Genomic DNA, 25,412 nt, shown 5'->3' on the forward strand with positions numbered 1-25,412 from the left:
CATGCAGAAATTCATATAAAAGATGGTCTCTGTTTTAATGCTTATGAATGCTTATGTGATCCTTTATGAGACCGTCACACAGCTCTTACGGTGTATTGATGACCATTCTGTCCCACTGGCCTTTAATGTCATCTTCAGAAGGTTGCTCTGTGATATAGAGTCCATCGAACTCAAGTTTACGAGCCAGCTCCTTTTCCCGCTTAAAAATGACTAAAGGAACCTGTCAAGAATCAGATGATGATCAAGTTAATTGCATGAGACCATTTTAAAAAGATTTTTAAACTTGTAAATTAATGCTTGATTTGAATTTAGTATATTGAAATCTAAAAAATTAAGGGATAATGACCTAAAATGGAAAAACAAAAGGTCACTTATATGTGACACTGATCAAATGATTCTTTGTACAGATGGTCAGATGTTTCAGAGATCCTCTTTGGATTGAATGTCTAAAGGGATTAATGTAAGCCGAAAAGGTGAAGGCATTATTTAGTCTACCAGAGACATGTTTCACCAGAAGAAATATAGTGGGTATTTGCACAAAACTGAAGTGCCTGTTGTGCTGTTTGAGGTTTGTGTGTGAGCTGTGTATAACCTTTAGGCAATAGTAGCCGATGATACAGCAGAGGGAGATGAGTGTGTGCAGGACAGCCAGACTGTGAAGAATCATTTTCATGTAGCCACTGTTCTCTTCCAGTTCAAAATAAACTTCCTGTGAACCACTGTTGCTGTCATCACAAAGAGCGATCTTCACATCCTCATCATCATCAATGGTTGATGAAACCTAAATAAAATAATTATATATAAATGTTTTCGGTCAAATCTGGGATTGCGTAGGTTACTGTGTTAGCTGGTTTAAACGGCTCTAGACAAGCCAGGATTGGTTACTCAATTCAAGTGTTTTAAAAAAAAATCTAAACAGACCAGCATGAGCAACAACATTAAAGCTGATGTTTTAGCAGGGAAATCAATGCTCACCTTGTAGAACAGAAGAATAAAATTGATGGCAAAAGTAAGGAACAGAGCCAACAATCTCATGTTGTAGAAATTTCTTGCAAAACAGTTCTGCAGAGAAAAGACATGCTTGTAGGTCATCAGATCGCATATGGATGTTCAGGTCCATATGGTTAAACATCTGTCAGTAGCTTGTATTGTACAGCTGGAAAACAAGGGAGAGAAACCTACCAGGAGTTTGGTGCTATGAGAGCAGATCGTTTTCCAAAAAGCTGATTCCTGGACTTCCGTTTCATCCGAGCTCAGCATTCTAAGTCTCTGTTTAGGCTTCTTTACCCCTTTATGTTTATACTCAGCACTGCAAGACACAATTTTAGCCAATTTTTTGCCATTTATAATCCTTCAGATATTATTCAAATGGGCTAATCTGGTGAAAAAAAAATTGCATTCATTTTTTCAGTGTTGAAAATGGTAGTGCTGCAATGGTTTTTGTGGAAACTATTATATTTTTTTCTTTTATGAAAATAAAGTTTAAAAGAGAAGCATTTATTCTGTTTTTACTGTCATTCAACCAATTGAATGAATCAATTTTTTTATTTGTTATTAAATGTGAAGTAATTGTTCATCTTATGTGAGAGCAGCAATATTTTCCAACTTCCAATAATATTTTATTTTTACACCCTTTGAATTGTGCAGAGCCTGAACATCCTTTGTACTCTAGGGTACAATCGAGAAAATTCAAAGATCTCTTCATATGTTTCCTGAGCTTCCTGTGGGGTTGAGTAATGATACACTTGAAAGCTAAAAATCAGCGGTATGCCTTGTTAAAACAGCAGTATTTTCTGTTTTCAGAGTTTTACCTCTCCCCAGTCTGGAGCACTTACAAAGCTCTCTTAGTCTCTGAATCCTCCTCTTCTTGTGCCTCATGAAAACCCTCCTCGCAGATTTCCACCTGTTTGTAATGTTAAAAACGAAGACAAAAAGTAAATGGATATAGATCGAGACTAAGTGGTCAAAAATTTTGACACAAAATTTGCCACATAAATGTCAATCTATTGGATTAAAATGTTCAGTGCACAAATGTGCACAGCTGTCCTCTTATCTGACAAAAATGTCCATTAATTTGATATAAATGTAAGCTTCATAAACTACTTACATTCAAAGACTAACATTCAAATTTAAAAATGTTTTATATTTTAGTGAGCTGACAATGGTATGCTCAAGACTATTGACCTGATATTTGGACGAGTTTAGAAATTCATCCAGACTGTTAAGCTGATCTCTGCTCGACAATGTGTACTTTCCTCCTTCTTTTTTCAAACACAAGCCGAAAATATCTGTGCGGAGCTGGGGGTCCCTAGACACCGCAGACAGATCCATACTCATTCCTCTAAAATCACTGTGAGAAGAAAAGACACGTGTATGACACATGTTCTTCTCTCTGACTGCCCCTTCTCTGAACCCTATGGTCTCTACCATAGTAGGATCCTGAAGGTCACCAAAAAGGTCGGCCAGTTTCATTTCTTTAGCCACGTCAATAATCCATCCACTCAAGAAGATGTGGTAGAGCAGATAAATAAAGAACCAAACCAGACCTAAAAAGGCACGAGTGATAAACAGCATAACACTGTGGAAAAAAGAGAAGATCACTGAGATGGTACTTCTGAAGGTTACAGTCTTTAAATGTTTTCTCATGTTCCTCAGGTTTTCGGTCATCCTGTTGCCTTCAGTGAGGTTTTCATTCTTCTCCACCTTGTCTTTCTCCTCTTTGTCATCCTTTGCTTTCAGTTCTTCTCCTCCCTCAGAACCAGATATCTGTGCAGCAAGCTGCATCTCAAAGATGGTGTCTTCACAGAAGTTGACAAATAGCTCCATCTTTTCCTTTTCTCCTCCCTTATTCACAACATCAAAGATGAATTGCCTTTTGCTCTCCTTCACCTGAATCATTGAGAATACATATTCGTATAAGACAAACATAAGTAGACCACAAAAGCACACAAGCAAATGATTGCTTAATACCTGTGGTTTCTCCCACTGCGTCCGGCTAGATTCGCTGATCTCAAAGTAGACCCTTTCGATCCGTTTCCCGCTGCCCAGGATTTCGATCCTTCCCAGGTGAGGATGGAAATACTTAAGCACACTGTCTGCCAGCTCTAGGAAATTCTGCAAGCGGCTATCATTCGGCATGTGTTCGGACAGATTGGTCAGAAGAACAGCCACGTTAAATCCTATATCTTTGGCCGGTTCATGAAATCGTGTCACAAAATCTGGGTAATCCAGAAGCTCACTATCTGCTGTCTCTGCACAGGATAAAAGGAACTCGATCTCTGATTGAGAGTAGTGCTTGAAGCCTTCCATGGCTCTGTGAAAGTCCTTCTTGGTAATGAGTCCTCTGCCATCTGGGTCATATTCACGAAAGGCTTCAGATGACGTGAGGTCTTTGAGTTTGAGGAACATATCAAAGAACTTGAGGATCATCTGCACATTGCTGGATGATTCTACCAGCATGTCTACCATCTGTTTGCCAATGGTTCCATTCACTACATTCCCTAGAAACACAAATACATATTTATGTATGTCTACAGTGGAGTTGCTTATCACTGAATTAAACTCATGAATTAAATCCATTTTTTTAATTGATTAACTTTACACAGTTATTGAACTGACTGGAGCTGAATAACTATTGTACATTTTTGCATAATTTTTGATCTGCATAAGTTTTATTCAAATACTGTACCTGACTTGACCTTACATGTTCAACATGACTGTACAACAGGTCATGCTCACTTAGGCCATTGTGATAGATAGGGTCTAGCCTAATCCAGGATTAAGCCATAGTTCAATCAGGATATTTAAGTAATTCTTATGAATGTGCCTTAGAAACACATAATTGGTGTGCATCTTAAGACAAAGAAAAAGCACTGGCATGTTTTACCTTATCTGTGAAACTGGTAGTTAGACTCATTCACCCTACAGCTTCGGAACTTCAGAATTTGGTTGGTGCAAAAGTTTCCAGTCAATATGGGTTCACATTTGGTATAAAAACAAGCCCAATTTTGTTTGTGTGTCCAACAAACAATTCAAAAAAATATTGAAACAGACTCGGTATACTGATATTAGAATATAAACATCATTCCAATATTGATTGGAAAATCAACAAAGCTACAAGTGCATGGAGAAGCATTAAAATGAAAAAAACTTTCAATGTTTCTCCTACCTTCAAGCATGGAAAGCAGCATTACCACCATGTCTTTTTGTAAGTCCATCAAAGCCTTCAGAAGCTCTATTTGGCTAGAATCCTGCAGACGCAAAACACCATTCTTTATAAAATGTTCCTTTGCAATAAATAAATCAGCACATTAGATTTAAAAGTAATTAGTAGACTAACCTGAGAAAGCTTCATTTGCATATGGGCAAACACATGGAGGAAGCCAACTACAGCATCCCACAGACGACTGTGGGCCAAACTCTGCTGGTTTCCTGTACACGGACCCTAAATTAGGCAATTAAAAATTTTAATTGAAGCTAGCGAAAGACATTAATTAAATGAATTGCTTCACAACATAAAAACACATGTGGCGTGTGAACACAGCAGGTGTGGCATTAGGCTTCTGAGATGCATATTTTTTTTTTTTTATAAAATGTTAAAAAGGAGAAAATAACATAAAACGTTAGGACATACAGTTATCAGATATTACACAGTATCTCTGCACAGTATTCAACAAAGCAGATTTTTAATTTGCCCATGTGCATTTACCTGAATGTATTCAGTGAGTGTGTTGAATGCCTGCTTGGCCACTGTGATGGCTTTGGAGAAGTTGTGCTGACCACGCTCATCAATCACATCCTTCCCTGAATAATACCAGTAGAAATCGCTGATGGATTCCTGTAGATATAACGCTATCCATCATTCTCAGTATCAGACAAACAAAAAAGAGGTGGCCTGTCGTCAGTGAATGGTTTATGGAAATATTATTTGGCGACAAACTCTGTCTCACTGTTTTGGGCCCTTCTCCATTCGGTGCCGAAACTCTCAAACCACTTACAGCAGCAAACATGCATTTTTCATTCTTTTTCATTTATATTACAGACAAGCAAAATGAAAAACGTAAGAAACTAGTGTTTGGGGTTGAGTCAGGTGGCTTGCCTGGACTCTGAGCAGATAGTCCACAGTAGAGATGATGATGTTGACCGTTGTGTTGTTTCCAGTTTGAGTCCGCAGGTAGTTCTGGAAGTCTGTGGGGGAAATTTCAGTCTTCAGTTTTTATGAATATAGACCAGAATATATTAAAGCTGTAATATTAATATGCGCATCATTAACCTTACATTTTGAATGTACAGACTGTTTTTTTCTTTTGCAATGTTGTGGATTGATTTTCTTTTTACAATACAAAACAAAACAACAAACATGTTTCGGTTGCTAGCCTACAGCTGTAGTGCACCAGTGGTCTTCCAATACAGCCAGTGGTGGTTTTTGCTAATTGGTGATATTTTAAACATGTCAAGTTCCGAATACAATAAAACCCACTTCTAAATTCTTGCAGTTATTGTCTCACCTGGGTTTGATGTATACTACCAAATCAAAAGTTCTTGTAAAACACTTCATTCAAATATAGCGATTTGGCAGTGAAAAAACATTATCAATGTTTAACACAGCTGCATAAAATTTTGTAACATCATTACTTTCCAAACTATCAGTTTTGATACATTCAATGCATCCACTGAATAAAAGTATTTCTCCTAACAAAATCTTACGGAAGGTAGAATAATTCCCATACTGCTTTTGCTTGAGTCAGCTGTTGATATGTTGGTCCATGGTTTTGTAGGACTACAGTTTGTGTACTATCTTTATGCAAATTAGTTTTAAAATGGCTTACTTGCAGTATGGTTAAAGTTGGATATGAGAAAGTATTTAACACAGCACATTCCACATCACCTGTTGACTTTGACAGCCGTAATACAACCTTGCACTATTAAACAAGAACTAAAAACATTATGTTTGTTCTAACCAGTATTATGGCCTTCACAAAGAAGCTGGAGGAATCGGAAAAGATCACAGGTCAGCTGTTCATCTGCCATTACTCTATCTCCTGAAAAAGAGAGAGAGAAGGAGAAAGCAAAATGCAGTACAGGCAAATCAATGGCAATAAAAAGAAAATATCTGCCTCTTCTGATAGACACATTCGTTTTTCAAAGCACTTTGTTGTGGATGTCGGTGATGCACCTGAATTGTCCACGGCGCCCACCCCTAAACTCTCCGCTTTGATCTGCCTTTCGAATGCGTTCAAATCCAGCACACTGTGACACATAGAATTACAACAGCAACATCAAAACCACAGTCCTCTTCTTTTTAAAATACACAGACACTCAACAGACACTTCCAATTACAGCAAAGAAACAGATTGAAAGGGAAAAAAGTAAATGTAAAACGATGTTCTTTTCTCTTGATTATACCAAGTAGCTTTGAAATTGAACACAGGAGGGGGGTTACGGTGATAAATAAGTGAACAAAGCATCTCTCCACTTTTAGATGGTTTGAGCAGCTTTTTTTTTTGTCAGAGAAATTTCTCACAATGCATTAGCAAATAACAGCTGAACCTGCAAGACTGCATTAAGCCGACCAGACTGTGAAAGAAGCCCACGTCTCTCTTCTGTCGCAGGTAATCCAGCATTTTCTAGATAGAATTCAACAACAGAGAGAATGAACATTACATAAAAGTTGGTTTTGGTGTTAAATGTCACTTTTGGGGTTTTGCATTATCACTCAAACATATCTGTAATCCAGCCTGACCTTTTCAAACCTACCTGCTGGACAGACGTGTTTCCTCCATTCAGGATTGCAATGCCCAGCTTTAATGTGGCTGCTACCGTAGGCCCCATATCACCTGGTTCAAATATCACATTCAATTTAACAGCATAACATTTGAGCACTGACAATAATAAAAGTCATAACCAGCTGACTCAAGATCTCAGGATAAAAAAATGAATGTGACCTGTGTCTTACAACAGATCTTTTTGATGCCAACAAACTCATATATGATGATCCCCCTATGAGGGACCATTTTACTAACTTAATGAAAGCTTCTTTTAACAAAAAGGATGGTTATTTGGAAGGTAGGTTTCATTAAATAAATCAAAATGATAGTAAAAACATTTATAAACTTATAAAAGATTTCTATTTCAAATAAATCAAAGTATCTTTAGAAAATGCTTACAGTTTTCACAAAAATTTTAAGCAGAATTATTTTTTACTGCATTTAGTACAATTAGTATTAGTAATATCTTAATGTTGACAATAAAAAAACATATAAATATATAATAGAATTGAAAAATATCTTGCTTTTTCCATGGCCCACCCCTGTTTTGACTGATACCTCTGCTGGCGCTGAGGTTTTTTAAGACCATCTCAGCAGCTCCACGTTCATGAAGTCGAGCCTGCTGATACAGCAGCCTCTGCTTTTCCATCTCTTTTTCCTAAGACAATTAATTAGTTACTCAATCAATTCTCTAAGAAATAAAACATACCAACTGTTTCTCAAGTCTATTATTCCTGAAGTCAATCATTGAGGACTTGATAAATGAACACAAATACAGTTCAGAACTGTGTCAGCATCCTTTTCTCCTACAATTAAATCCATAACAAGTCTGATTTCCATTGCTCACCTCAAATGACTTCAGGACATCTTCATTCTGGTCTTCCTCACTTTGGCAACTCTGCAATGCAAAATTACATTCTAGCTTGAATGCTGCATGTGTTTGGTGAAAAAATTGTCCTAGCAGAGCCTACCTTGGCCATGATGTCAGCATAGCACACGTACAGGTCATCATCCTCAAGTTTACTGTAAATGCAAGTGACAAGAGTGAACCAGGTTGGTTAATTTTACCATTTTCAGTTCAACTTTATAGCGGCATCAAAGATTTTACATATCACATATGACAACGTAACTGAATATAAATATACTTTTTATTAAATATATTGACATTTTCAATAAATATTTGTGATTTACTTATTTATTAGCTTAATGGCATGTTAATTGCAATCAGCAGTGCTAGCTAAATATTCTGTGGGTCTTATATGAAACAAGTTGGTTAGGTTTCTTCTATTGCAGACTTCCTAGGTTTTCAAACAGAGCTGAAATACTTGCTAAAATTATGTTTAAAATGGTTAACCTTGATCTAAACGCCAACAAACAAATGCATGAATCAATCACACTCAAACACACACATACAAACCTCCTCTCAGTCAAAGCACTTTGACTGAAGAGATTGATAAGCTGACGGAGTGGATCGATGTTGTTTCTCTGCTCGGCTCCCTCCTTTAGGATCTCTACATGAGCTGCTTTCTGATGGGTATAAATGTAATCCTATTACTTTAAAATGAAAAAGTTTATAGCCTTGGGTTCTATCTGGAAATCTGTTGCTAGAAGAGACTGTCCTATTTTGTTCTACAATATAAATTATAGTTACGCTACTGTTAAAAAATTTAGATTTTTTTTTCACCAGTGCTGCATTTATTCGATTAAACATACAGAAATTCTGTGAAATATTATAAAAAATTTAATATAGCTGTTTTCTATTTTAATGTATATCCGAAAAAAGGTTAGTACATTTTAGTTTTCAGTGTAACATGATCCTCCAGAAATGATTCTAACATGCTGTATTGGGGCTAGAGAAACATGTTTAATTATCAGTGTCGAAAACAATTGTGCTTAATGTTTGTGGAAATCGTTGTGGTAATATTAATTGCACTCATACATTTAAAACTGTTATTCATTAAAACCCATTACAAAAATTCCCTATGGGAACCTGTGGTGAATTCCAGGTTGGGCTGCACATACGTCATGATTAAACAGCTCGACTGGGGAACACAGCCAATCAGAAACACACTCACAGCCAAATCCTCAATTAGTCTGTCCTCAGGTGAGTCATGCTCAGCTTTCAGCCAGGCTCTCTCATAACCCTGCAGGAAAAGGTTCACCGCTCTGTGCCTACAGAAAAAGAAAAATCTCATGTTAAAAGCTAGCAATTAATATTGGTTGCAGCCCAATGAAACATAAGGAAGATGACAGAATGTCCTCTTTATCTAAGTTAGTTCGACAACATTGCAATTCACGAGTATTTCTGCAGCCTTCAGCTTTTATAATTTGGGTAATTCGTAACGCAATATGAAGATTAAAAGGTTTGCGGGACCAAACCTTGGTAGATTGTACAAAGGAACCATTCTCAAACAAGCAACTACGGCTCGTTTCCTCTGCTTAGACAGCATCCTATGCCACACTGCCCTCTTCGTCTTCTGAGGGCGCTCCACCTGACAGAGATACAGCTTAATGTAAATCAAGAACCATACAAACACCAGAATTGTTAAAAATCTCCACTACACTGCACTGGTTCCTGTTTGGATGTATTTATATACAATTTGCGATCATTTGCAGTAATTCGTTCTCAGTCTAACCTGATCCAGATGGAAAAGAACACGAGCAATGCTGAAGATCCTCTCAACGCTGAGGGGATCTATTGAGTTTTCACACAGATCCTGGCAAAAAGAAAAGTGAGGTGCGGTGAGGAGGCTCGAATCGAATTTTCACAGGACTTTATGTGCTCTTTCACAAGTTGTCTTCTGGCTCACCTGTTGTAGGTTGCTGCGAATGTATGCCCTGACCTCATCTTCTGTGTCCCTCTAGAAACAGATGAACGTTTCAGGCATCAGGTAAAAGAATATATAAAAGAATATTTTCCAGATAAGGAATGGATTGATTTTACAAACCTCGTCATTATTGTTTTTAGTATAAACAGATGTACCTGAGAGAAACGGCTTTTGGCATTAGAGACCAGGCCCTGATAGCCATGGCAACATCCATTCATGGCAACCGAGAGGAGTTTTTTTGGTGCCGCCACAATGAGAGAGGTGTGCGTGGAGTAACAATCGCCCTTCCTCTTCACCTTTCTCCTCTCTGTGTTGCACACCCCTCCCTAACAGAAAAATCATACAATTTAGATTCATTCAATATTATCGAACAGCATATTTGGGTTGAGTAATGACTTGGGCGTTTATTAAAGTCCCTGCAGACCTCTGAGTTTACAGACCAAAGATGAATTTCTTTTCAAAGAATAGTGTAAAAAAATTAGGGCAAAGCAAACTTGGTCAGGATTGAGAGGAGCTAAAGCAAAATGTATTACACAAACATTTAAGGAGTTGATGAAAGGGAAAACCTGAAACGCGTTCACAACAAGTTATACAGAATTAGTGAAAGGAAAAGAGACCTTATAAATCCTGCCTTTGCCGCTGTTCACCAGGAATGTCATGTTGTTAATTTCATTTTGAACAACAAAGTTCTGCTCTTCCCATTTGAAATTCTAAACAAAAATAAGTGTATTAAAGATAAAATGTTAGAAAAGTAATGAATGTACAAAGAATACAAATTATTACAAAGGTAGCATACACAATTTGTGAGCACTTTAAAAAAAGTAATGCTTCTTTTATTACTCTATTTTTTCCCCCGACATCATTTTATAACATTAGTCAGACAAAGAATGATAATATTTTTTATTATTACATTATTTCAATTTAGTGTTTAAATAGGTATCATTTTCGTAATTGTTACTGTGTATTGGATTTCTAAAGGCAGAAAATATAAAATATGATTAAAAATGTAATATTTTGGAATTAATATATTTTAAATGCTTTGGATTTAAATAAATAGCTTGATATAATCAAACTATTTATTCATTCACGGCCAACTTCTATACATTTTTTTTTTATTATTATAGCCATGTTGTACTAATTTGATTCAATTTTGTTAATTTATGGTCATAGTTAAAACAAGGGAACAAATGAGTACAATGTGGCCAAGACTACACTAAATCAAGGGAATTATTATTATCGTTATTAAAATTTTTTATATGATTTAATAAATTGTAAGGACAAAATCTATTTTGTTCTTTCACATGTGATGTGTGGAGCTCTATAAATTATAGCTTTAAAATTGCTAATTTAAGGACATTTTCAGACAAATAAGGTAAATATTAGATATTAAATCATCGTAACTGTCGTAAATATGACTGGGAGTTGCTCACATGAGATTTAGCCCAAAAAATGAAGACTTCAGCTACGAGTGAGAAAAGCTTCTCAGCATCTGTGTCCACCTCTACCAGCCAACTCATTCTGATGATACAAAACACAAGTCGAACAACCAATACAGAATTTGAAACTGAAAACAGGTTGAATACTGCACTGTTTCTCACCTGTGGAGGTCTATAAATGGAATAAGTAAAGGGTAAAATGCGTAGATATCTTGGACCAACACAGTAAACCTTTCCTGGATATCTAACTCCTGTTCTGAGACATCGCCACGCCCCTCTGTCTTCAAATGCTCCTCCTCCAGGAGCACCGACTCCGCCCTCTTCCTCAACTTTTCCATCAAAGGCAGGAAGTGGCTCTTCAGGAGGTGTGGTTCTGCTTTACCGATGAGAGGCTGACCGAATACTAAAAGAAATGGACTGCTGTTTACGGCATCCTTTTGTACCTTCCACTGTAAATTTGAAATGGAATATGTACTGCACTTCTGTTGGTTTTCTAAAATAAGTGCTTCAACAACACATTAATATCCCCATAATCTAATAACTGACTTCTCTAGAAGGCCCAGCTCACCTGCGAGGCGTTTCATCCAAGCACTGTCTGCGCTCCCCAGATGGGATTGGATGATGGAGAGGATGTGGCCCAGCAGGGAATTAGCATGCTGGGGTGTGACACAAGAAAAGTGGCCCTCCTGGGATGCTTGGTTATCAGCTTCCCCCCAGCGAGAGACATAACTACACAGCAGAGGAAGGGTCACCTCAGTAACCTTTGTCAAAAGGGCATGACGGGCCGCTGGTCCCACCCCTGCCAGCTCTTCGACCTCTGAGAAAGCCTCCTGCAAAGTGGGGAGGAGCCAACGGGTTCTGCCAGCTAGAAAGACCACACTAAAATCTATGAGGAAAAATAGCATGCGGCAACGTGAGTGTGTTCATATTTTGTGTTCTATTGAACTCTTCTTGCCTTTACCTTCACTCTCTTGATTACTCAAAGTGTCGGAGAGGGAATGAAGGTCAGTCAGCTCCAAGAAACACACAGGAAAGGCTGCAGATAAAGCAGCCAGACACTCCCCCAAGACCGACCTCTGCCTATCAAAACAAAGATAAAGGCTGATCGACAGATGAACTATAAACCTAGACATGAGCTAATAACTATGGAGCGCACAAGTCTCACAAGGACAAACTGAACAATAAGTGATTAGCAATAACAAATTATCAGAATAAAATAATAAGACCCAAATTAACACAATTTGCTAAGCACCAAACATTTGTTAAAGGGTTAGTTACCCTAAAATAAACACAAACATATGCGTTTTTGTCTTTGTGTAGAGCATAATACGTTTTAACTAGATTATTCACACAGTTATTTTGAATATAGTTCAAAGTGCCAATGTCAAAAGAGAAAGTCATACAATATAGCTGTTAATTTTGACACAGTGTTTTGTTACTATATACAGTACATAACCTGATAAGGCTAAAATAAAAAGATTGATAATAAAAAAAATATTCTCAAGGACAAAATCATCATTTTCTGGATTTCTGAAGAACCGCATGACAGTGAAGACGGAGTAATGATGCTAAAAATTCAGCTTTGCCATTTGCAGAAATAAATGACACATTAAAAAGTTATATATCAAATACACAACATGGCTAAATAGAACATCCTACACTGAAAATTGTTACATTTAAATTGTTATTTTAAAATGACATTTTAATTCACAATTTTACTGTTTTCTGTATAATAATTAATTAATTCCTGGCATGGTAATCATAAGACATTTCTCGAAAAACATTTTAATCAGTAGACTAAGTATAGACTTATATAGAGCAAGAGTAGTATAGATTGGTTTAAAGGTGCATTTATGATGTTTTTTATTGGAATTGACAGGCATGGAAAATTTTTTGTCATCTTCCATGCCTGTCAATTCCAGATAAAAAAGGTCCCCATTTCTTGTTTTCCAAAGCATGATAGCAAATACTGATAGGATTTTCATATTTGTGATAGACTGTTACCTTTCGATGAATGTACCACTGCAGGTGCCAAGAATGTACAGACAGCTGAAGATCCTGTAGCAATAGGAGTGCACTTCATCCACTGAAAGAAGAAAAAATCATATATTTTAAAAACAAATCTTTTCGCCTAGTGTTTTTGCAAGCACTCTTGCATCTCTGGAGTTCAGAGCATTTAAAAAACTGATTCTGCAACAATTCATCCCAACTGCGTGGAAGATTTATTCATAATGCAGTTGAATAGAAGAAGTAAAAGGGGTGAAATTTTTTCTAATGATATGGTAATGAGTTCATACAGAGCAAAAATGTACAGTATGAATGATTCAACGCATGATGCTGCTGTTCTACAAAAGTGTTCTTATCGCAGAGAAGCCTGCTGCAGTCCTGCAGTGTGGAGCAAACAGTGTTTTCTCTTGCCAGTACACTTGTGAAGATGATTGTTTATAGAAGTAATGTAAGGTCATATAGAGGACAATCTCTGGTCACAGAGAATGTGAATGAATACCAAATGCTGCTGGACGAAACAGTGAATGTTTTCTCACAGTAAAGACCTTTGGATCTGCTGCAATACAGTATGAAACATTACTGAATGCACATTTGAGCTGAACCTAAAGAGATTCGTCATTGCCTAGAGGCCTGTTTGAGAATAGTCGATTCAGAAAAGAGGCTGGTTTAAAGTGTTTCGCAATTGTTTATGCCTTAACTGCACATTCCCTAGTAAAACAGACACACATGCCCATGATCAAACATAAGAGAGGTCAAATACAGGGCTGAATCCTGTGCAGACAGGAAATCAAGTGCACTCTAATAGGCAAAACAGAGGTAATTGGAAAAGGAAGTGATCTGCTCAACCCAAAACCTTTGTGAATATTTTTCCACTGCCTTTCCACAGCCTCCATTTATTTTCCCTCCATCTGTTCATTCATCATAGGACACTCTAATCTATTCATTATTCACCCAATTAGCTGCTGCTGTTTCTTTCATCTATTCCGCCCCCTCTTCCGTTCTGTCTTACCGATCAGTCCCCCTCCGTGCTGCCTTTGGGCGTCGTGCAGGAATAGAGCAGTGAGCAACGGGATCAGGGCAGTGGTGGAGTACGTTATGACCTCACTGTCTCTCCTGCCCTGGCCTCGGTTCAGTCCGTACTCATCCCAAGTCACATTATCTACCGTTAGCTCGAGGTCTTCAGCCGCTGCTTCAAAGAATGACCACAGTGACAGTCTGACGGATTCGTTAGTGGTTTTCATTAACATCCTAGAGACAAACAATTACAGAAAAATTAGAATGACCTTCTAATGATGAGCTCTTACGCTCACATGGCACTCACAGTTTCCAGCAGTCACATTATCCTTTAGAAATCATTTTAATAAATACATTTGTAATAATTTTTTTATTGTAATATGCTGGTTTGGTTCAGAAACATTTATTGTTATCAGTGATGAAAACTTTTTACTGAAAAGTATGATGAAAATATTTGTACTGAAGAAAAACAAATTATATATAATTATAAAATATTTCTGCTGTCAAACAATCAATCAATCTCCTATATGCATGTGTGTATATATATATATATATATATATATATATATATATATATATATATATATATATATATATATATATATATATAATATACACAGTACACAGACATATATTATGTAAACAAAAACTTTTATTTTGGATGGATTAATTATTCAACAGGACTAATATATATATATATATATATATATATATATATATATATATATATATATATATATATATATATATATTCATTTATCCCTCCTTTGAGTGACACTAATCTGCAGTGATTGGTCCAATTGGTTGATTTCATTTCCATTTTATCATGCACAAAAGTGGGCGGACAATATGCTAATGTTTCGTGTTAACATGAACATGATGAAATGACTTGGGATTAGTTTTAAAACGACTCGAGTCCATTCTTTCTGTTGAGAGACAATAACTTTATACATGGTGCAATTTCAAATTTAAAACTGATTTAAACATTATACAATTTACTGTTTAATTGATATTTTAACTTTACTAATTATTTACCGATTTCTTAAATGACCAGCAGGTCCCCATAAAAGGTTCCCCACAGTGAAAGACCTAGAGTTAATTTTACACTGTTTTCTATATCACTACACCAAACATGCAATGTAGCATTAACTACCTTCCATCCAGAGATTGTGCCAGGATTTGTAGGCAGCTCACCAAAGCAAGGGCATCATTTCCTAAGAGGAAACATGGCATTGAGCTCAGTGCAACCAGCTCCTGATTTATGTTTTTAAGGGAGGGTGGGTTAATAAAATTAATGAGGTATGTAAGCATTCACCTCAGCACTACAAGACTGGGGTGAGTGAACAATGGCTGTGGATAATGCTGAGAGTGCATGAGATGAATACAAAGTGCCTCTAAATTAAAAGTGTTTCTAGATAAATAATCAAGCAGATTTTTTTTACTACAAAGGAGTATGAAGAAAAAGACACCAACCCTTACCAAACAGAGAGATTCTGCGTCTGGCTAGAGATCCGAGTTTACAGAATAAACTAGGAAATAACAGGAGAGAGGATGAATGTAAGAGAAAGAATGAGGGAAATGAATGGGAAAAAAACAAGATAGATGGAAGTGAAAATATATAATGACAGTAGCAAAGGTGAACATGAAGACACAGACATGCAATCAGCCGTGTGTGTATACACACACACACACACACACACACACACACACACACACACACACACACACACACACACACAAACTCACACATTTCTCCATCTTTGTGTAGTTTTTTACAGAGTGAATTATTTTTCGTCTCTTAAACATTTTTGCATTTTCACATATTTATCATAGGTGCACTCAATTTTTATGCTTCGCTATCTATAAAAAAAACATATGTAACACATTTTTAAGTAATAAATGAATTCTCCTTGAATTCTTGAAATTCATTTGCTGTGTAATCCAAAAAAGGTTACATGCCGAGATGCTAGCATGCCTCTTTTTAATATAAAGTGCAAAAAAAAAAAACAAAGTGCTCAACAAAGTGATATGGTTCTTGGACACCGAAATGGCTTGCATGCACGACCATGCAAGTTTTTATTTACTGTTGCATAAATGCTCTGCCAACCATGTATTCCACGAGCTAAAGCTTTCAAATAATGAGTGTTAAACTGAGTAGTGTTTTTTCTGGTCACGTGGTCTTAACACCCATCAAGGGGCCCACTCAATGTAAAACAACACGGCTTTTATAAAGTTACAGAGGACCACTGACATACGTAAGAAAAACCTGACTTACATAATCACATGCAGATGTAATAGCAGTCCGTCATCACACATTACCTTGTGGCCATTTCTTTTTCTTTGTTGGTGGACTGGCAGCCATCTCTAATTGAACACATTGTAGTGGAGAGGAAGTAGGGATAGTGATTTTGGAAGTATTGATCTAATAGTGGCAGCACAACCTGGAACAAGAAAAAAACAACAGAATAAAACAACAGTGACCAGCCGAAGCATTGTTCATTTCAGATTTTTGTAGTTAGGATTTCGTAGTGAAGATTTTAGTGCACATTAATGAGATTGATAGTTGAGGAGGTCAGGGAACTGCTGACCGTTGTTATTGATCTTCAAGTAGGAATGAAAGACTTTTAAACAGCAAGGCAGCATATTGTCTCAGGGAACAGGGATGGATAGCAAAACACGGCGTCTAATCAATTATGGGATCAGTAATGACATGGCCCCCAGAGATGTCCGTATGGACAAACAATACAAAGCTGTAATTATCTGCAACTCCAAAAATGTACCATGACCACTGCGGTTCAATTACAAAAACATTTAAATATTTATCCCAAAGCTCTGAACAAGCCGAAACGTTCTCTTGGTTACCATCTAAGATACAATAAACAATCCAATGCACTAAAGACACATCTGGAGTATCTTTAAAAGAATCCAAAAATCCATTTAATTTGAATAATCGTTTGGAGATCAAATAAGGGCCGTTATTTAAATAGGTCTGTCATCTTGACTCAGCTGCTATGCTGTGATGAATTCTCATAAATTTCAGTATAAAGTTCTGTTCCAAATGTCTGACCTGCAGCACAGATAACCGACCTTTATAAAGAAATGAATTTGTTGTTCATGGGGAACTTTCTCAGTCCTGTTAATCTGCCCTCGAGCTTGAGCAACCTCTGTAAAACACAAAACAACATACATTTACATTTTATTAGTAGATTTCAGACAAATGAGACACAGTTGAGATAGTTTATTCATTTATAGTGAAAATGTTTATTCACAAAAAATCATAAAATCTTTATTTACCTCTCTATTTATATCAGTTATTTAAGCAGTTTTATATACAACTATACTATTAACATTAATATTTTTACTTTCATATTTTCACATTTTTACTTTATTAATTGTTAGTAGTTTAATTTTCCATATTTAGGCTTTTGTCATTTTTACTATTTGTTTTATTTCTATTTAGCTTTACATTTACTTTAGTGTTAGCTTTAATAATCTTAGTACTTCAACCTGACATAAACTATTTTTAATTGTTGTAGTTAAAAATGATTCACATGTCTATATCGAACATAACGCAACACTATAAATGCTTTTAAACCATATTTATTATGAGAGCCAGTAATTTTATATTTATTATTCAAGATACTTGCACTTCTGTTTATTTTTATTTTATTTTTACCTCGAAGCCTTTGTCTACATGCCATTTGATTATATAAAAAAAGAGCGTTAACTTTTTTTGAGCCAGCTTATTTTGCATTAGGATTTGGAAAGGCATGAGGACGACCGATAACGAAATTTTAACCGCTGTGTAAACTATCCTTTTTGCCTTTCAGATTAGTGAAGTCTTAATATTACAGGGGAGTTATGTAAAAAGACAGATGTGCAAATAAATAATTGGAGAGAAGCAGAGTGGAAGAACAGGGCAATGTGTGTGTGTGTGTGTGTGTGTGTGTGTGTGTGTGTGTGTGTCTAACCCAGCTCTAGTAACTGCTCCTGGGCTCGCTCAGTGAGACAGAGGGCTTGCTGCAGCAGGCCATAAGCGAATCGGCTCGCAATCGCTGGGGAATCAGCATCTGCCACCTTTCTGTTCCTGCGCAGTGAAAATCCAGTCAGTGAAAATAAAATGGACACTTCAAAGGCATGATGGTCATTCTAGTGTCCAGTAGAAGGAAAGCATCCTCACCTCCTCACTGAGTACCCATTGATGTGGAAGAACTTGAGAACATCCTGAGCTTTGTCTCTGACTCGGCTCTTGTCTTTGACACTCAGAGCATCGTAGGGTACAAGCAGAGGGTGACTGCCACCTCCTGGACAAAAACAGCATCGCGTTAACAGCTCTAATGATTATGGTCAATTCCCATCGTTAAAGACGTTTTATATATATAAGCAATGCATTATAGTTAATTAAAGGGGTGACAGTTATTAAATTACTTCCTGCACTTAGTTTGTTGCCTTAATAGTTAGGGCATATTACACAGCTCTATGAAATAGCTGACTGTATTATTTTTAAATTAAATTTCTTTGATATTTTTTAAGAAGTAGAGTAGTGTACAGCACATTAGGTTTATATATTGTTATTATATTATAGCACTAGAGAAAAACACTTCAGGGTGCAACTGATGATTACTTTGCAACATTATTCGTTTATAATATTGAAAATTTAAGTGCAAACAGCAATACCAAAGTTAAGAATAGCTTACAGCAAATATCTTTCATTGCCTATACTACTGTGGTACACTACACTGTCCAAGGGATTGTGGTCTGGATGGTTTGTGAACTCTTTTATGTGTTCATTACATTTTTTAATCAAAATACAGTATATACTATTACACAAATACAGTTTTGTGAATAGGTTGTTACGATATAAAATAACCGTTTTTGTATTTTGTTTTTTAAAAGTAATGGCAAAGGTGAAATTTCAGCAGTCATTACTTTTGATCCTTCAAAACTAATTACTGTTTTGCAGCTCAATAAACCTTCTTTATTATTGTCAATGTTGGAAACATTTGTGGTACATTTGTTAGTTATTTAATGAATAGAAAGACTAACATAACATCATTCATTTGAAATAGAAACCTTTTGAAACCTTTTGTAACATTATAAATGTCTTTACTGTCAATTCAGTTTAATTTCTATTTATTTATTTTATTATTTGTCTTATTCCAAATTTCTGAATGGTAGTGTACACCTCTCGAACACACACCACACACCCAGCTTTCCTATTTCACAGTTCTTTGTTTCACCGTAATACGCAGGTGGCTGCAGGAACCCTAATTTGATTCACTGTATCATTTCTCACAGCGGCCCATCTGTAACACACACCTTTACTCTCCAGTTCCTGCAGTTTCCTGTCTGCCCAGATGTGATGATAATTCTCAGCCAACCGCTCTGCCATGGCCTGCAATGCCAGATTGAAAATACAGCTATTTTTAATACTGTTAATGTACAAAGCTGGCTGGTAGTATATAGAGGTATAGGAGGCAATTTCCAAAATTACTCCTAAAATATGTTCTGCGATTTGCCAACTTGGATTTGAAAAATATCAATAAAAGCAGTAATCAATGGTTATTGATTTAATCTACTCTTTGGTCCCTGTTGGGCTAGTTTATATTGTATGTAATTAATTGAAGCTGCTTACATACTGATCCCAGGATAGGGTGACACTGCTGGTATCTACAGGCTTTGGACTGAACGTGGAAGCTCCTTCAAAAGACAGCTATTAAAAGGCAAAACACAATTTATGTTCTCCAAAGAAACACAATGCATTTATCTGGTTTAATATCAAGCATTTGTCAAACCAAAGCGCAGTCTGTTTTGAATGCATTTCATGTTCTCTGAATAAGCAATGTCTTTTAAAAGCCTAAGAGCTGTTAATCCAGTCTTGGCGAGCACAGAAAGTCTATTCTGAATCCCAATCGCTTTGTGCAGTGTGCAATACAAAACAGCAGTCAGTACGATTTATGCAAAAAGAATTTGCCTTGATGCACAGTGGTCAAAGCTGAAAGCAAAAACAGCACATTATTGGTCTGAGAAATGTTAATAGAAGAGATAATGATGTTACCATTATAGAAAACAATTATGCAAATAAAAACACAAATTAATGTAAACACTGTTTATTTACAATATTAACCAATGTTTTTTTTTTGCTACCTGGTCTCATGGCATAAACATATCTGTGTGCACTTACAAAAAAACGTATCAACATATCACTGCAGTTTCCAAAAGAAATGAACACTAAAGGCAGTAAAACTCAGACAGCTTTTATTTCTTTCCACACAAATGTTTCTTTATTTCGATTAACAAAGAGATTAATTTTCGCACAGCTGCTTAAAGAATATCTTGTTATGAGTATTAACTTTTAACGATAGTCCACGGATATTTAAAGTAACACAAACACAGCAATATGTACCTATATCAACGTAATAAAAACGCGCAAGGGTTCACATATTGAACCTGTGTTTTAGCACCACTTTATTTTTATTTTTTTGATTTTCTTTAAAACTGCCGTAACATGCCTTAAGTCACGTAGAAATGGTGTTGCGAAAAAAAAAGTTTTTATGAGGCTAGGTTGATTTTTTAATATTTAACTATTATTTTTTTAACATGTTATAATATTTAAATATTTAAATATTTAATATTTAACATGTTAATTTTTATGTGGTTCTTCTGATACAGAAAAAAAACGACTTATACATATTTGAGACTTTTTCAAATTAATGATGCCATTATGGGCTCATTAAAAATAAAAAAAAATTTAATTAGCGAATAGAAAAAACTGAAAAAGCACATCACCCACTCTTCATCAGAGTTTTGCAGTTCTCACTGAAGGTGTATATTACCTTGCCAGACTGTGAGATCCTCCTAGCTGGATTGTGAAAGCCTTGTGACTCCCCATCATTGGTCCTCTCAATGGTCCAGCCCAAGACGAGCATGCATTTCACTGTCTCTTTAATGACCCCTCGATAACCTTCTTTATCCTAAAATACAGAGCAACCTCACTGTGTGACAATAAACTGATGTTGTTATTTATAATGTGTCTATGTATTTTGTGTATGACGAGAGTTAGCTACCTTCTCAGATAGAGCTCTGTAAGGTTTTAGGAGTGGATGAACTTTAGCATTCTCAGAAAACTGTTCTGCATAAACCCAACCGTTACCAAACTAGAAAAGAATTATCAAACACAAATGGCTTTAAAACTACAAAATCTCTTAAAGTTTCAACTACATTCTCAAGCAAACGCCTGTATAAGAAACATTTTACCTTTTCCAGTGACCATTTCTCATGTGTATGTTCTGCGTATTTGTTCACCACAAACTCAAGCAACTCTGGGATTGTCACACTATAAATGAAAAACCTGAATTATTATTTACAGAATATTGAATAAACATCCATTCACACTTTTCGGGAGATGATGAAGCAAACGTCTGAGGTTAAGTGCTGATCTCAGAGGTTTTCAAATGGTACATTAAATCTAACTCATGCGAGTCTGTTTCATCTGTTACGGACCTTCAAGTCTATATAAGTCTTACTTTGAGGTGTCCAGGGGTCGAGGAAAAAAACGTCTTTCTGAATCCATTGTGGAGTGTCTCTCTCGTCCTCCTGTGCAGCTCGGGTCAAGGTGGTCAGGAGGAATAGCCCCAGCAATTGCACTGAGACAACCCAGGGCCAGTTTGAATAGGTCTGGATCGTAGGACTGTGGACGAGAATGAAAAACTTTCAATTTTGACTGTGCAATTGAAAATGTGTTCAAAATTCAATTTGAACACTTTGATGCATGAAAAAGAGCAGATATCCTATTCTAAAAAAAATCAAAATAATTAAACGCTACTTTGGAGAAATGATTTGTGTGGTCACTTTTTTTTTTTTTAAAAGAAGGACATTTTCTCACTTTTTTGGCAAGAGCACTGAATATCCCCCAAAACAGCTTTCTGGTCAGACGAAGTTCTTCCTCTGAGGCAGACCCAAAACCACCCCATCCATCATTCCGACAGTAGTACTTCCTGCTCTGCTCATAATGATTGGTCAACAGCTGGAAGAAGTGACCACAAGTGATAAGCAGAATTGCTTAAGGAAAACATAATTTTATATTTTATAAATGTAATGTTTTTCTTTAGACCTTAATTGGCATCTTGGAGTTTTCTGATAGTTGAGGGACGTCAAACACAAAATTATGCAGCAGAGACTGCAACATGGAAGGATTCAGTTTTCTGTGGGAACAATATTGTTATAAATACAGAATTGTTTCTTAAAATCTTTCCTAAAAGAGCCAAAACAGGCAGAAAAGTTACAATGACTTTTACACTAATGGCCTATTTTTAAAAAAAAACTATTATAACCTTGTCGTTCATGGCTTTTCTGGTATTATAAAATCATTCCAAAAAAAGCTAAATCAAACATCCTCACCCGCACACTGCCAGCAGACAGTCCTGGATAGCATCTCTCTGGGCCTTGGTCAGTCCGCTGGCTTTAGAGAGGCTGTAGATACCCTGCAGGAGCTCGTCCACCAGCCTAGTCCGCAGTGAAGAGGAGTCACACAGCAGAGAGGAATACTTACTCAGCAATGGCAGCACAGCCACACATATGTAGCGATTAAGGGCCAGTGCCATATCTGTTCCACCTAATCCTGTCTGCAAAAAGGGACAATATATTTATATATTATATCAGTGTCACATGATCCATCAGAAATCATTCTAATATGCCGATTTGATGCTCAACATTAATTTTACATACATTTTTAATTAATTAAAAAAAAATTAAGCTTAATAATTTGATGAAATTGTGATTCAGTTTTCATGATGAAAGGAAATTTCAAAAGAACATAATTTTATTTAACAGAAACCTTTTTTAACATTAGAAATGTTGTAATGTCGGTTTCGGTCAATTTATTGCATCCTTGCTGAATTAAATTATTAATTTCTTCTTCCTAAAATAATTATTAACCCTAAACTTTTGATCATGTGACTTCTGTGTTTTGGCAATCTCTTCAGTTTTGCAACTACAAGAGCCACACCTGTTTTAGCGGTGGTTGAAATAATAGTTTCTTCTTATGTTGCACTCAGACAGAGCTGGTGAAACATGTAGAACAGAGAACACTGTTGAATGATGTACTGCAAGACTGTAAGACCCCCAAAACCTTTATTTTGGCGTCCACTGAGGGATTCAAACCTTAATTATGGGGTTTAGACTGCACAAACTCAAGATTTTCTGCAAATGAATGACTTAAATTTCAGATTTATTCCTCGAAACAACTGTTTGACTTCAAAAGACTTGGAATATAGTGCATGAGTTCAACTGCTATCATAAAGCTGATGTTTTATGATATTTTTGGAGCTCAAGATCTCCATCTCTCCACTTGTTTGCATACTATTGCAAAATGCGCCACAGAGATTCTGCTAAAAAACAAAAAGTCACACGGGTCAAAAAAGGTCATATCGGTTTGAAATGACATGATGACAGTATTCAAATTTGGGTGAACTTTTCCTACATGTAATGTCTGCCCACTTACAGCATCCATGTTAACAGCCGCTTGCAGGTCCAGCAGAAAACCATTCTCTAGTAGACACAGCAAGAACTGCTGGTCCTGAACTCCATAAACCCGGTCCAAAAACAGCACCATGGCTGCTTTGTGATCCGGACAAAATATCCGAGACATGTCAGGCTCCACCACTAGATCATCTGAGTATAACAAGCACAAAATATTTTCACCCACCAATTAATCACTTTTAGACATAAAAATACCCTACTACACATCAGCTCCAAACTAAATGTACTTAGTTTATTTAAAAACTGAGCTCAGACTCTCCCATTACACTGATTTTAGCTTTTTTGGAAAGATAAATCAATAGTTACAAAAATAATTATTTTTATGTCATGAATGTATATTTAACTTCACTAGTCGCATACTTTCCTACACACCTGTGTTTACAAGTGGTAAACTAAAAGGAATATTGATGATTCCCTCCAGATCATCTCTGGGAACGAGAGACCTCAAGATCGCCCGAATCCGGATGGCCTCACCCTTCCTCGCTTCTATGAGCTACGGGTCATATACACACACAACAGAGACGGCCATTAGCAAACCTTGAAGAACCTTTCAAGCCTTTAATGAAAACTGACTTTGCCTTAAAAAGTAGATAAAACCAATAAGCCCTTTCCAACTAAATCCTTCAAGCACATTACGAGGCTCTTATCTAGCTTGCCCAGGGGGTTTCACAAAACACTTACATGCGTCTCAGGGGCGCAACGACCCAACAGATCAATGAGAGCAGAGTAGAAGGTCATTATGGCGTGTCCCATGTGAATGACATCGTCATCATCTTCATCATCAAGCGTGTCACTAGGAGTGCAGGTCAGAATGAGATATGGACATGAGCGAGAATGGATAAGACAAAAAGATAAATAAAAGAAACACTCACAGCGTCCGGTTGGAACTGTTTGTACTGGCTGCACTGGTTCCGTCTTGCAGGTGGGAAATTCTGATGGCTTCCTCCATAGTCGCCAGAAGACCATTTCCCCCCTCCCCTCGAAGGGCGGGGCCAAAGCACTCAGTTCGGCGAATCAGAAGCCTCACTACCACATAGGCGTTCTCCTCAACACTCTCACCTGTAAGAGGAGAATAACCAATCAAAACCAGGCGTTTAATTAGGTTTCGCTAGGTCTGGATTCAGGATTTAAACTGCTCATTACCATTGCAAAATACTGCAAAACGCAGAAAGTCCAGGTAACGTTCTCCTTCTACAGGATTCCAACCAATATCTGGGTATCCTTTGGAAACGAGCAGAGCACAGCTACGCAAACCACAGCCTCCCAAATAATGCACCAGCTGTAAAAAAAAAAAAAAAAACAGTTCAAGATAACCAAAAGCCATAAAGGGATGTGGAAGAGAGATAAAATAATCAGTCGGTGTGACTTACTTTCTCCAGATCTGCCTCTGTAAGAGCAAGCGCCAGTTCGTTGTTGTCCATAACAGAAGCAGCCGCCACATCCAGAGGTGTTGAACCTCTCATTGAGGGAGAAGCTGATAAGAAAAATCACATTTATTTGTCTACTTCTTTTAAAATGTTCAAGTTGAAGGTTATTTACGAGTTTAACCAGTCAGCCCAATATAAACATACCAAGTCCAACATTACTGTTGTCCAGCAGATAGCTGAGATGATCAAACATGGCCCTCTGATTATGCCGACTGATTCGACAGAAATAACAAAGGAAACGACAGCAGTGCGCGACCATCTTAGGGAACATGATTTCCTTAATGAGGCCAGAGGATAAGAGTTAACAGAGCACCTCATGGGAGTGAATAAATCAAAACACTGCACTTAATGCAATGATTAAGTTCTAATTTGAGTGGTTCAATTATGTAGTTG

At 36.7% G+C, this 25,412-nt stretch overlaps 1 protein-coding gene across 1 annotated transcript in view; it reads right to left on the reverse strand.

The window, feature by feature from the left end:
* ryr2b (ryanodine receptor 2b (cardiac)) overlaps positions 1–25,412 on the reverse strand; it is a 46,578-nt gene that overhangs the window by 4,902 nt on the left and 16,264 nt on the right. Inside the window, 53 exon segments of the mRNA XM_043263700.1 lie at positions 90–220; positions 593–781; positions 976–1,062; positions 1,183–1,309; positions 1,836–1,903; positions 2,185–2,889; positions 2,971–3,500; positions 4,169–4,250; positions 4,340–4,444; positions 4,709–4,837; positions 5,099–5,187; positions 5,961–6,041; positions 6,176–6,249; positions 6,550–6,626; positions 6,757–6,836; positions 7,326–7,425; positions 7,615–7,665; positions 7,739–7,790; positions 8,185–8,294; positions 8,843–8,939; positions 9,147–9,259; positions 9,404–9,484; positions 9,578–9,628; positions 9,751–9,921; positions 10,213–10,305; positions 11,026–11,113; positions 11,194–11,434; positions 11,600–11,896; positions 11,993–12,111; positions 13,036–13,117; positions 14,048–14,286; positions 15,206–15,266; positions 15,532–15,581; positions 16,372–16,493; positions 17,140–17,216; positions 18,024–18,139; positions 18,233–18,356; positions 19,372–19,447; positions 19,688–19,765; positions 20,889–21,026; positions 21,120–21,209; positions 21,310–21,388; positions 21,579–21,742; positions 21,938–22,078; positions 22,166–22,256; positions 22,453–22,676; positions 23,555–23,724; positions 23,965–24,085; positions 24,274–24,385; positions 24,465–24,651; positions 24,736–24,871; positions 24,963–25,066; positions 25,164–25,296. Of these exon segments, the coding sequence (XP_043119635.1) occupies positions 90–220; positions 593–781; positions 976–1,062; positions 1,183–1,309; positions 1,836–1,903; positions 2,185–2,889; positions 2,971–3,500; positions 4,169–4,250; positions 4,340–4,444; positions 4,709–4,837; positions 5,099–5,187; positions 5,961–6,041; positions 6,176–6,249; positions 6,550–6,626; positions 6,757–6,836; positions 7,326–7,425; positions 7,615–7,665; positions 7,739–7,790; positions 8,185–8,294; positions 8,843–8,939; positions 9,147–9,259; positions 9,404–9,484; positions 9,578–9,628; positions 9,751–9,921; positions 10,213–10,305; positions 11,026–11,113; positions 11,194–11,434; positions 11,600–11,896; positions 11,993–12,111; positions 13,036–13,117; positions 14,048–14,286; positions 15,206–15,266; positions 15,532–15,581; positions 16,372–16,493; positions 17,140–17,216; positions 18,024–18,139; positions 18,233–18,356; positions 19,372–19,447; positions 19,688–19,765; positions 20,889–21,026; positions 21,120–21,209; positions 21,310–21,388; positions 21,579–21,742; positions 21,938–22,078; positions 22,166–22,256; positions 22,453–22,676; positions 23,555–23,724; positions 23,965–24,085; positions 24,274–24,385; positions 24,465–24,651; positions 24,736–24,871; positions 24,963–25,066; positions 25,164–25,296 (7,133 nt within the window).

The sequence above is a fragment of the Puntigrus tetrazona genome, chromosome 17 (assembly GCF_018831695.1).
Source record: "Puntigrus tetrazona isolate hp1 chromosome 17, ASM1883169v1, whole genome shotgun sequence".
NCBI lineage: Eukaryota > Metazoa > Chordata > Actinopteri > Cypriniformes > Cyprinidae > Puntigrus > Puntigrus tetrazona.